We start from the raw sequence: 12,725 nt of genomic DNA, 5'->3' as shown, positions 1-12,725 counted from the left end.
TGGAAAGAGAGAGAACCTTAATGACAATTCATTAATGCCTAAACCCAATCAGCCTGGATGAAGTGAGCTTCACCCTGGACTTTCCAGATATGTGAGCTAAAACATTTCATTTCCTTTAAGCTAGTCTGAGTTTGGTTTCCAGCACTTGTAACTGAAAAAGTCCTGACTAATATAGAGGTGAGTGAAAAACTGGAATAAAGCCAGCTGGGATTTTAACAAGAGACCAAAATGCAGTAAGAAAATGTGAGTTTCCTTTCTCTATTCCTTTCCTTCTATGCAATATGCCAGTCTCAAGACATAGCACTCCCTGCATCATGCTGGTCTTCAGAGTCTTCCAGGGTCACCTTGGTAGGAATGTTCTCCAGGGAAAGAGTTTACCCCTTTATTTACTTCTTTCTTTTGCATGATTGGACCCAAATACCCAAGAAATTGGGATAAAAAATGAGCCATATTTGGAAGCTGATCATTGGAGGTATGGGGACACAGGTAGAGTTGGAGGTTTGATTCAATTGAATAATGCAGCTTATTCTTTGTACTTGGCACTCAGCACATTGCCTGACACATGGTAGATGCAAAATGAATATTTATTGAGAGGGTGAGGGAAATAGCATATATTGTTTATGGGGGAAAATTAACCGAAGCATACATGATATGATCCCAGCCCTTGGGGCTCTCAGTGTAGATGGGCAGATAATATGCCCTCACAAAGTAATTACATAATAACATGGGAAGATCCACAGTCCAAACATTTGGGACTCTAGGGAGGAAGGGTGGAGGTTTAAGAAAGAGAGAAAGATCCCTGGGGTTTGGGTGCGGCTGTTAAGAGAGGATTCGGGGAGGAGGAATAAGTTAGTTGGGTCTGGAAGGACAGGGCTCTTCTGCTAAAGAAGAGCAGAGTGGAAGTATGGAGAATGGAGCTTTGTGTCCTCCCCGGGGGATGTGTAGGATGGACAGGCAGAGGTGTGTGTGTGGGGGGGTCTGGTTGGTGATGGGGAGGTAAGAGTGAAAAGGAAAAGTCTATGGGCCAGGAGGTGTCTCTAGGAAGCCAAGTTCCTGCTCTTGCAAGCTCAAAAAGAACAGAGAAGAACCCTTATCTCTCCCATCCATCTAGATTTCATGTTGGGCCAAGATGTGAGGCTCCCAGCTCAGGCACGCAATGATGGGGTTTATATGCTCTGTGGGTTTGTGTGTGGCTAATCTGTGGTTTAACATTGCTATGGTTTGGGGTTTGTCTGTTCCTTTGGAAGCTTCTGGTTGTATATGACAGAAATTAGGGCACTGTTGGAGCTTTTCTCTTTTGCTTGTTACGATTACGCAGCAGGAGACAATCCAAGCTAAGGGCTGATTCTAGTGCTCACCATCCTTGATTTGTTCCTACCCTCCATCTATGTTGACTCAGTTGCTTCCCTCCTCAAGGCCTGGCAGGGGAGAGAAGCAGGAAAGGGAGTGATTCTTTGTGGACTTGACAGCTGATTCTTCCACATTTTTAGATTCTTGCTTGTGGGCCAGGGGGACTAACGGTGACCTCTCTCCTGGGTCTCTGCCTCCAACTCCCACCTCCCAGCCCTTTTCCTGCCAGATTCCCTCAGGGGTTTCTCTCTAGGTTAGAAATGGTTCTGGGTGTGAGTGGATGTCTTCTACTCTCCTGTGGCCTCCTCATCCACAGCAGCCTGGATATTCCTGGCCGCTTGCAGGCCGGAATTGATAGCAGTGTCTATCCAGCCATGGGGCAGGCTGGTGTGCTCGCCTGCAAAGTGGATGCGGCCCTCGGGCTTGAAGAGCTCCTGTGAATAGTCGATAAACTGGTAGGGTGTGAACTCAGTGAAGGCACCCATGGTGAGGGGGTCTAGAGACCAGCGCTTAGCCACGGAGGAGGGGCACATGCGCCGCACCTCCTCCTTGGGTATCTGGTGCACGGCCGCCAGGTCCTCCAGGACCACATCCTCCAACTGCTCGTGCGTCATGGATGTGAAGAAGAGAGAGTCATCGTCCACGGTGTAAGAGGCCAGCAGGATGCTCTTGCCACTGGGGAAGCTGTGGCTGGGGTAGTAGATGTAGCGCGAGGGCCTGTCGGTGACAGAGACCCCACCCCGGATGCCATCCCGCTCCCAGAAGGGCTCCTCACAGGCCAGGATCACCTTGGTGGCACTGGTGTAATGCACCAAGCGGAGTGCTTCCGTCTTGTCTGGGGAGAGCGGTGGCTTAAAGGTGATGAGGCGCGTGGCCTTGGCTGAGGCCGTGATGATGACAAAGTCCGCGGTGAGGGTGTTCAGCGCCCACCTGGACTTGCCCAGCTGGTAGGAGACCCGGACCTCAGGCCCATCCCTCACTACCGTCTCCACGTTGGAGCCCAGGCGGATGGTGCCAGGCTTCAGGCTAGCGCTGAGGGCTTTGGGGAGCTGGTCGAAGCCACCGGTGATCTCGGAAAAGCTGCAGGGGTGAGGGGAGGGCAGAGGGGGAGTGTGGGGGCACTGGGCCCCTTTGCTGAGTTGCTGACAGCCTTCCTGGTCTGAAAAGCAAGGAAACTAGCTTCCTGCAACCTGTGCTGGATGCTTCATATACATCTCCTTAGCTAGTCTCTGTGAGAGAGGGATCATTGTTTAATTTTATACTTTGGGAAACTGTTACCTGGTGGAGAGGGACTGTCCCAGGATGACACCCACAGTCTAGACCCACAGCCCATGGATTCAGCTACCATACAGTCCTGTGTCCCAGGATGAGTCCCACAGACCTGGGTTTGGATTCTGGCTCCAGCTTTCACCCATTATGTGACCTTGGGTAAATTATAGAATTCCGCTGAGCCTCAGCATCCTCACCTGTAAAATGGCTCTGAATAATAGTACCAACCTTCCAGGTGATTCAATGGGACAATTTTTTGGAAAGTGCTTATCACTGTGCCTGGCACATAGTGACTACCCAGTAATCATAGTTCCATTTCTCTGCTCTGAGAGGTGGAGGAGGAGCAGATTCCATCCCTGGTCCCAGTTGGCCTTACTTGTTACTTTGGGAGAAGATGAAGCTATCCCACAGGGACTCTAGGAAGGACTTATAGTATCCAGAATCCTCATTCATCACAGTCCCGATCATCTTTACTGCTCCTTCGCTCAGCATCCCTTCCTTCACCAAGTAAGCCTGTGGAGAGGTAGAAGCTCCAGATGGAGGGCCCCGCATGTAGGAAGGGGCTTCAGCAGGGGCCTAGGGCAGGCAAGGGGCAAGACTGGACTCCAGGAAAGTGAAGACTTTGGTAGCGGGAAGAGAAGGTCCTTGTCATCAGGGGACAACCCCAGGGGGCTAGGCTGAGCACAGACCCCTTCCACCCTTATCCTGGGACTTCTGTGCCTCACATACCTTGGTGGAGTAAGAATCATAAAAGGACAGCAGGTGGCTGCAGTTGAAGTTGTTCAGATTTTCTTTGAGCTGCAAAAGGGGAGAAAGGGGAAGAGCTGAGATTAAAGCCACAGAGCCAGTGGCAGGACTCCTGCCTTCTCTGGATGTCCCTTTAAAGAGGGGAGGAACAAGGCGGTGGGGAATGGAAAGACCAGGGGAAGGATGCTTCCAAGAGCTCCTAAATGTTCCTTTTTCCTCCTAAGTCTCCCTTTCATTGAAGGACCTTTGGAGACTGAAATTTAAGGGGAAGACATTCACTGCAATCCAGGAAGATTGATTCGCTACCGAGGACTGGGTTATCTGGTGATTCCCCTTCCTTCCACTGTCACCATCAAGCAGTAAGCCATTAGACCACCAGGGACAGGGAAAGAGATGGGGCTGGGCACTAGGGACAGGGTGGCAACATTCTTAGGGGACATTAGAGGAGAGACCAATCACAAGGGTGCTGGAGTGGGAACCAGGCCACTTGGGTCTATCCACTAACTTGCCAGGTGACCTGGGGCCAGAACTTGTTCTTTCCCGACCCTGGGAGGGGTGAGGCAGTAGGCACCTTGGCAATGGACTGGTAGAAGAGATTTGTAGGGCTTTTGCCCTTCTCCGTTGGGCTCACGGAATAGCCCAGGACCTCTGGATTGTTCTGGACCTCCCTGGAGCGATAGCGTTGTCCTTTGATGAGGTACCAGGTGTTGCCATCATATGATATGAACTTGTTCAGCTTCAGGCCAAGCTTCTTGATGTAGGTATGAACCAGCCTGGAGCAGATACAGGTGTAACATGGCACCTCTCCCAGTGACACCTCGTTCCTGCTGGCTTGACTATAGAGGCCATTTCCAGGGAAACGAGTTTCTTCATGTGCCCAGGGAGCTCGGACTGTTTTTCAACTCTAACTCTGCTTCCTCATGTTGTGGTATTAATTCTTTTCCTTCTGTTTTTGCCCCAAGGAAGATCGTGAGGACAGAGTTTACCCATCACCCAAGGAAAGCCCTGTAAGAAATCCCTGAGTACAGGACTTAAGTAGAGACCAAGGCCTTTAGTTTCAGACAGTATTTGAAATCCCATCTTCCATTTCTAAGGAAGGTGAGACCAAATCTAAAGACTCCTAGTTTGGGCTGGTTCCTTTTGTTTTTGTTTTTGTTTTTGGTGGTGTTTGGAGGGAAGACTTGGGTTCAGTTTACACTTAAGGCAAAAAAGTAATCATATTTTTGGAGGTCTGTGGGACACTGGGCGAAGGATCTCTTTTGTCTTAGAAGCCTCAGAACCAGGGGCTGGGTTCTGTTCCAGGAGCCAGTTAGAGCGTAGGGGTTGAGTGTATGTTTTTGGGCCAGTTGCCTCCTTGATTTTGAAGAGGAGCTTTGTCACTTTCTCCTAGGAGAACCTTGGATGAGTCACTTAATATCTCTGAGCCCAGTTTTTTGATTTGTAACTGGGAAAAATAAGAGGATCAGATGAAATAATGCACATGTGGCATTCAGCACGGCACTTGGCACATAGAGGTGCTCAACAAATGTCAGCTGATAGGATTATTATTATTATTTTGTAGCCTAATGGGGTATAATTGACATATAAGAAGCTGTCCATATTTGAAGTACACCATTTGATGAATTAATGGTAACTATTATTATTAGTCTGGGACCTACCACTTTCTGTGTGACCCTGGGCTCTGAACCTCGGTCTTCCCTGTCAAATGGGAGACCAGTGTTGGTCCCAACTTGCAGGATTGAACCACATGAGACAGTGGATCTGAGAAACTCTGACACTGTAGCAGCAAGGGCCCCTGTCCTTCCCCCTCCCCACCACCTAATTCCTCTTGCTTGCCCTTTGCCCATTCCTTCCCTGGGACTTACCTATGGGACTTTGGGAGTCGCATGGGCCCCAGTTCATGGTACCAGCCCTCCTGCTCGTTCCTGAATGTGCTGACTCGACCCCCGATGTGGTGGCTGGCTTCCAGGATGGTTACCTGGGGTCCAGAGGACCTGCTGTTGTTCTCAGCATCATGCTTTCCCTTCTCCCACCCCGTACACCCATCTCCATCCCGCCACAGGCTGTAGTCCAGAATTTCCAGCAGTAGGTTCCTTGAATGTGCAGAATAACCAGATGGAGGCGGGGAGGGTCCTGAGTAATGTAAGTGGGGCAGAATGCTCCATGGGGGACCGAGTGCCTCTTGGCCTTTTCTTGTTAACACAACTCTTCTCCACTTTGCTTCCATGAGAACACAAGTGCAGCTAGGGTCAAGTCTTGGGGGAGCCTGGAGTTTTGAGGAACCATAACTAAGGGCTAAGAGACCCAGCCAGTTATGAGCAGCCATCTAAGAGCTGGCTGTATCTTCTCTCTTTTCCTTTTCCCGCCCAAGAAAGCAAACTGGAGGCAAAGGATTGAAACCCCTCCAAGATCTGCTCACCTGGTGGCCAGCATCCTGGAGGGCCTTGGCCGCCGCCAGGCCTGACATACCAGCTCCCACTACTACCACGCGCTTGGGCACTGGGGAGGTGTGGAGTCCCTCCTGCGCCGTGACAAGACTGGACTCATATTCGGGGTCCTGAAGGCACTTGGCCAGGTCCTCCAAGTAGCCAAGGCAGCTGGGAGTAGCCAATAGGAGCCCCAGGATCAGGATTCCTGTGGCGGAGAAGGGAATTGGGGGCTGTCTTTCTGGAGCCCAGGCTCTATGTGCTGCCCTACCCAGGAGGAGCGTGGCCGTGTGAACGAGCAGGGGTGGTGCGGTGAAACAGTATCTGTCAAGTGTGGGGTTGTAAACATGTGCGTTTCTGATTGTGTCTATGTGGGGGCGATTGTGTTATGTGGGGTACGGATGTATGTGTGAACTGTGCTGGTGTTAGTTGTGCGATGGTAAACGTGAATGCGTGTGTTCATGTGTGTGCACGTGATTGGAAACTCATGAGTGTGTCCAGGGTCAGCTCTGACTGTGAATATGCCTGCTTCTGATGGTGAGTGTGTGTGTGTGTGTGTGTGAGCCTGTCTGTGATGTAAGTTGCAGCGATCATGAGTTTGTGATTGTTGCCCTGTAAGACTGTGCATCATCTGTGATTTCATGGGAGGGGGTGTGTCTGTGGCATGGTGTGGGCCCCTGAGCAAATGTGTGGATGAATCTGTATGGGACAGCGAGGTGGGTGTGTGTGGCCTGGGTCCGAAGAGTGAGCGTGACATGCATGCATTTGCTGGAGTTTGAGAAGGAAAGTGGTTGCCGGTGTTCTTGTGTGTGATTCTGTGAGTGTGTTTGAGCATGAGGTTGGGTGGCAGAGCCAGAGGGTGTCTCTGTCCTTTGAGAATGTGTGCATTCTCAATGCCAATGCCATGCCAATGAGGGCATGGGTGTGTGAAAGCAAGAGTCTGTGAGGCTCGCTTCTCTTCGGGGGGAGCTGTGATCAGTTTCTTAGTGGTGTCGCCAGTGCCCCATGGGACCTTGGCAGGCCCACTGCTCTTCTCCAGCCTCACAGTATTCTTTCACATCCCTCCAGCTTTCCTCATGGGCAGCCAAGACGGGAAACCGTAGTTAATACGTAACACGCAATGAGTCCAGAGTGACGTGGTTTTCGTCTCCACAATGAACTGCTCTGATGCACAAAGAGATTCACCTGGGAGTCTGCAACAAGAGGCTGTGTGGCTTCCTGGGTGTCACCTGCTCTGACGGGGAACAGCCAGGAGCTGTGACGCACTGTACCCCCTTGCACCAGCCCTATAGGATTTGGGGGTGGGTGAGAACCCCCTTAGTCCAGCCTTTGTCCATGCCGGCCACCCGAGGCGCACTGAAGGAAAGGGATCTCCAGGGACCACCCACTGAAGAGGGGCAGGAGACCCAGCTGGCTCCCAGTGCAGGCCCTTCCAAATGCTGGGAGAACCTTCTGCAGGGGTGACTCCTCAGAAAAGAAGAGAGGGTGACCATGCACCGTGGCAGAGATCCCCAACCCTCACCCCCTCTCCCCACCTTCCAGGCCTACCTCAACCTCCCAAATCCATTCTTGCCCCTGACAAACTCTCCCATCTCCCTGAGCTACCACCATTCCTGTCTCAGGCCCCATGTCCTTCCCCGTGAATGGGCCCAACTCCCAGACTCATTATCCTGACCTGGACACATTCTCTTGACTCCCTTTCAACACCTGGACCTATGTGCAGCCCCCGATCTAGCCCTGTCCTGTCTCAGTCCCTCTGCTTTTCCTTTTGCATGGCCCTATGCCCAGACTCTCCCTCCAGCCCATCTCAACCCCCTCCCTCCATCTAGCTCCTTGCCCTGTTTCCTCCCTCAGGTGCCTCACTCTCAGATTTAGAGGAGGCACCCCACTTACCCCTCATCTTGGCCGTGGCCCTGCAGCTCCTACTGAGTCTGGGGCAGCTCTCCCCCTCCTTATGAGGAGCCAGCTCCACCCCAGCAGTGGCTGGCCGCATCCCACCAGCCTGCCCCCAGGGCTGGGCCAAGCAGAGAAGCCTTGCCCTCCTGGTGAAAAGACCATGGTGACTCAGACGATCCCTGGCCTCATCTTCCTCCTGGCCCATCTCCCTTCTGAGGGAAAACCCCTTCTCCCAGCTCAGTCCCCAGCCCCTGGGTACCAGTGGGGAGGCGGGGTTGTGGGAGCCGTGGGCCATCCCAAACCTGCTGGAACCATCTCCCAGGAAATGGGTGAGGACTGAGGCTAAGTGTCTGGGCTGCTTTGGAAGGCCAGCGTCCGGGATCCTGGCCCAGGTCAAAGTTCCCGACTGCTCCCAGCAGAGAACGTCTAGTTCTACTGCTGTCTCACCGTGAGCCTTCTGTTCTACTGTTAGTCTGTCCGAGGTGGGGCTTCTGGCCAGGAGTTCCCATGGAGGACTGTGCCGGTCCTGCCCTTTTCAGGGGCTCCCTCAGCAGGCTGGGCAGACATCTCTGGCCTGGCCCATTTGCAGTGGGGGAGTGTTTTTTTGCCCCTCTTCCTCTGGGTCCTCTGGGGCTTCCGTAGACACAGGCTGGCTTCTCTGGCACTGGAATTCCTTCTTCTGGGGAATCAAGCCAGCTGGCTGTGACACCAAGGCTAGCTCTTTGTTCTCTCTGTATACAGTGCGGGTGGGGACAGGCTGGCTGGTGAGAGAAGTGGACAGGAAGCACGCACCAGTCTAGCAGCATGGGGCTGGGGAGGAAGGCAGGTAGGAGCACTTGGCATCGGGGGCACGGGACTCAGATCCTGGTTACCAGGGGTGGCGTAGGGGAAAGGATACCAGCAATGGAGTCCGACAGAACTGGGTTCAAATCTTGCTTTATTATGTCAATGCTGTGTGTCTTAGGGCATAAGGCTTATACCTCTCTGAGCCTGGATTTCTTTACCTATAAAATGATGCTATAACACTTTCTTTATAGGGTGCCTCAGGATTAAATGAGATGATGTATGTGACGAGCTTGGCATAGCACTTTGCACTCTATAGGCATCTAAACTGACTTCCTTTTTCTCTTTGGAGATAAGGTCTGATTTGATACCAGATCACACACAATCATAATATCTTTCAAAGGGAGGTAATTTCTCCACCACAAGGTGGCCGGAAGAACCAAAGAAAATAACACACGGGGGTTACAGTGTGGATAGCTGGGTTTTAGGCACAGAGCAAGGACTCTTTCTCTCTACTTCCCTTTATTTTTTTGTAATAGCTTTATTGAGATATAATTCACAGACCTTACATTTCTTCCATTGAAAGTGAGTAATTCAATGGTTTTTAGTGTCTTTACAGAGTTGTGCTACTATCACCATGATCAATTTTTTAAAAAGATTTTATTTATTTATTAGACAGAGAGATAGAGAGAGAGAGCACAAGTAAGCAGAGTGGCAGGCAGAGGGAGAAGGAGAAGCGGTTCCCCCACCAGGATCAATTTTAAAACATTTTCATTATCCCAAAAAGAAATACGGTACCTGTTAACGATCACTGCCCATTCTGCTTGTCCTCCCAGCCCTAGGCAACTACTATTCTGCTTTCTGTCTCTATGGATTTGCCTGTTCTGGACATTTCCTATGAATGGCATCATACAATATATAGTATTTTGTGACTGGCTCCTTTTGCTTGTATAATGTATTCAAGATTTACCCATGTTGTAACATGCATCAGTACTTCATTCCTTTTTATGACCAAATAATATTCCATTTATGACTGAATAATATTTCATTTATACCATATTTGTTGATCCATTTATCACTTAATAGCCACTTGGGTTTTTCCCACTTTTTGGCTACTATAAACAATGCTGCTCTAAACATTCTTTTGTAAGATTTTATGTGGACATAGAGTTTCATTTCTCTTAAGTATATATTTTGGAATGGAATTACTGGGTTGCGTGTTAACTCTATGTTTAACCTTTTGAGGAATTGCCAGACTGGTTTACAAAGAGGCTGCACCATTTTATTTTCCCACTAGCAACAAATGAGAGCTCCAGGTTCTCCCCGTCTTTGACAATACTTGTTACTATCTGTTTTTGATTATAGCCATCCCAGTGGGTGTGAAGTGGTATCTCATTGTGTTTTTTTATTTGTATTTCCCTTATGACTAATGATGTTAAACATCTTTTCATGTGCATAATGAACATTCATATATCTTCTTTGGAGAAATGTGTATTCAGATCCTTTGCTTATTTTTACATTTGGTTATTTGTCTCTTTATTATTGGGTTGTAAGAATTCTTTATACACTGCAGATACAAATCTCTTGCCAGATATATGCACATACATTAGTAAATATTTTCTCCCATTCTATAGGTTTTCACTTGCTTTTTTTTTTTTTTAAGATTTTATTTATTTATTTGAGAGAGAGAGAGAGAGAGAGAGAGAGCGAAAGCACGAGCGGGGGGAGAGGGACAAGCAGACTCCCCACCGAGCACAGAGCCCAACATGGGCCTCAATCCCAGGACTCTGGGATCGTGACCTGAGGGGAAGGCAGATGCTGACCCAACTGAGCCACCCAGGTGCCCCAGGTTTTCACTTTCTTTCTTTTTTTTTTTTTTTAAAGATTATTTATTTATTTATTTGAGAGAGAGAGCATGAGAGGGGGGAGGGTCAGAGGGAGAAGCAGACTCCCTACTGAGCAGGGACCCTGATGTGGGACTCGATCCCGGGACTCCAGGATCATGACCTGAGCCGAAGGCAGTTGTTTAACAAACTGAGCCACGCAGGTGCCCAGGTTTTCACTTTCTTGATGATGGTTTTTGAAGCATGGAATTTTAAAATTTTGATGAGGCTCACATTATCTATTTTTCCTTTTATTGCTTGTGCTTTGAGTATCATATCTAAAATCCTATTGTCAAATCCAAGGTTATGAATATTTACCCCTATGTTTTCTCCTAATGGGTTTTTATTTTTTAATTTTTACATTTTTTTAAAAAAGTATTTATTTATTTGAGAGAGAGAATGCAAGCACGAGCGGGGGGAGAGGGACAAGCAGACTCCCCACTGAGCGCAGAGCCCAACATGGGCCTTGATCCCAGGACTCTGAGAGAGTACAGGAGCGGGGGCAGAGGGAGAGGGAGAAGCAGACTCCTGCTGGGCAGGGAACCCGATGCGGGGCTCGATCCCAGGACTGGGATCATGACCTGAGCTGAAGGCAGATGCTTAACCAGCTGAGCCACTTAGGCACCCCTCTTAATGGCTTTTAATTTTAAACTCTTATATTTTGGTCATTGGTCCATTTTGAGTTAGTTTTGTATATGGGGTGAGGTTTGGGTCCAACTTCATTCTTTTGCATGAGAGTATCCAGTTGTCCCAGCACCAAAGACTAGTCTTTCCCCCACTGAGAGATTTTGACATTGTTGTCAAAAAGCAGTTGAGCATGGACTCGTGGTTTTACCTCTGGACTTTCATACTGTCTTGATGAACATTTTATAGTAAGTTTTTAAACTGGGAAGTGTGTCTTCCTACCTTGTTTTTCTTTTTCAAAATTGTTTTCATTATTCCAAGTCCCTTGAATTTCCATATGAATTTTGTCAATTTCTACAAAGAAGTCAGCTGAGATTCTGGTAGGGATTTCACTGAACCTGTAGATCAATTTGAAAAGTATTGCCATTTTAACAATATTGTCTTCTGATCCATAAATGCAGGGTGTTTTTCCATTTATTTAGATAGTCTTTACTTACTTCAACAACGTTTTGCAGTTTTCAGAGTATGATTTTTGTACTTTTGTTTTTAAAGAACAGCTTCTTATTGAGGTGAAGTTCATGGAACATGAAATTATTTTAGCATGTACATTTCAGTGGCACATTCACTATGTATTCATCACACATTCACAATATTGTACAAGTGCCACTTGTATCCAGTCCCAAACATTTCCATCACCCCAAAGGACAACCTTGTACCCATTAAGCAGCCACTCCTCATTCCTCCCTCCCTGCATTTCCTGATCGCCAGCAATTTTCTTTCTTTGTCTAAGGATTTATCGATTCTGGATATTTCATATAAATGGAATCATACTATATGTGACTTGTTGTGTTTGTCTTCTTTTACTTAACATAATGTTTTGGAGGTTAATCCACATGTAGCATGTATCTTTACTTCATTCCTTTTTATAGCTGAACAATATTCTGTTGTGTATATATACTATATTTCATTGATCCGTTCATCGTTTGATGGACATTTAGGTTGTTTCTGCCATTTGACTATTGTGGATAGTGCTGTTATGTACATTTGTTTACAAGTATTTGAGCACTTATTTTCACTTATTTTGGCTTTTCTAGCAGTTCCCTAGGGCTGCCATAACAGATTAGTGCCAGAGAAACTTACTCTCTCACAGTTGTAGAGGCTAGAAGTCCTCAATCACAATTGTTGCCTGGGCCATGCTTTTTGGGTTCTTCCCTTTGTGCTCTAGGGAAGGATTCTTTCTTGCCTCCCCCAGCTTTTGGTGACTCCAGGTGTTCTTATATTTGGGGCTGCCTACCTCCAATCTCTGCCTTCACATGGTCTTCCTCTTTTGTGTCTGAGTGTCTCAAATCTCCCTTTGCCTTCTCTTATAAGGACACCATTGGATTTAGGTCCCACCCTAAACCAGGATGATCTCATCTCAAAATCTTTAACTTAATTGCACCTGAACAGACTGTTTTCCCGAATAAGGTCACATTCACAGGTTCCAGAAGTTAAGACTTGAACATATCTTTTGGGGAGCCACTTTTCAGCCCAGTGCAGTCTACCTTTTGGCAGCCCCAAATTCATGTCTGTCTCACATGCCAAACATATTTAGCCCCAAATCCCCCACAGTTTCGATACATGACAGTATCATCTTAATCCAAGATCTCATCTAAATATTGTCAGCTCAAATGATTTTCTAAATCATCCAGATCAGGTATGGGGAAGACTCTGGGTATGATCCATCCTGGGACAAAATTCCTTTCCA

The 12,725-nt window shown here is 48.1% G+C and overlaps 1 protein-coding gene across 1 annotated transcript; it reads right to left on the bottom strand.

Annotated features, from left to right (window-relative positions):
* Nucleotides 1-641: 641 nt before the first annotated feature.
* LOC116638648 (L-amino-acid oxidase-like) lies at nt 642-7,692 on the bottom strand. Its single transcript, XM_032414755.1, has 7 exons — nt 7,686-7,692; nt 5,786-6,000; nt 5,232-5,344; nt 3,938-4,139; nt 3,349-3,417; nt 2,996-3,195; nt 642-2,430 (listed from the first exon to the last, which is right to left on the bottom strand). The coding sequence occupies exons 1-7, from the start codon at nt 7,690-7,692 to the stop codon at nt 1,638-1,640; spliced, it is 1,599 nt and encodes a 532-aa protein (XP_032270646.1). The 3' UTR covers nt 642-1,637.
* Between the last annotated feature and the right edge of the window lie 5,033 nt (nt 7,693-12,725).

This window comes from Phoca vitulina, unplaced genomic scaffold (genome assembly GCF_004348235.1).
Source record: "Phoca vitulina isolate PV1807 unplaced genomic scaffold, GSC_HSeal_1.0 scaffold2, whole genome shotgun sequence".
Classification (NCBI taxonomy): Eukaryota; Metazoa; Chordata; class Mammalia; order Carnivora; family Phocidae; genus Phoca; species Phoca vitulina.
The sequence above is the reverse complement of the archived record's forward strand: the minus strand, read 5'-3'. Positions and strand labels throughout refer to the sequence as shown.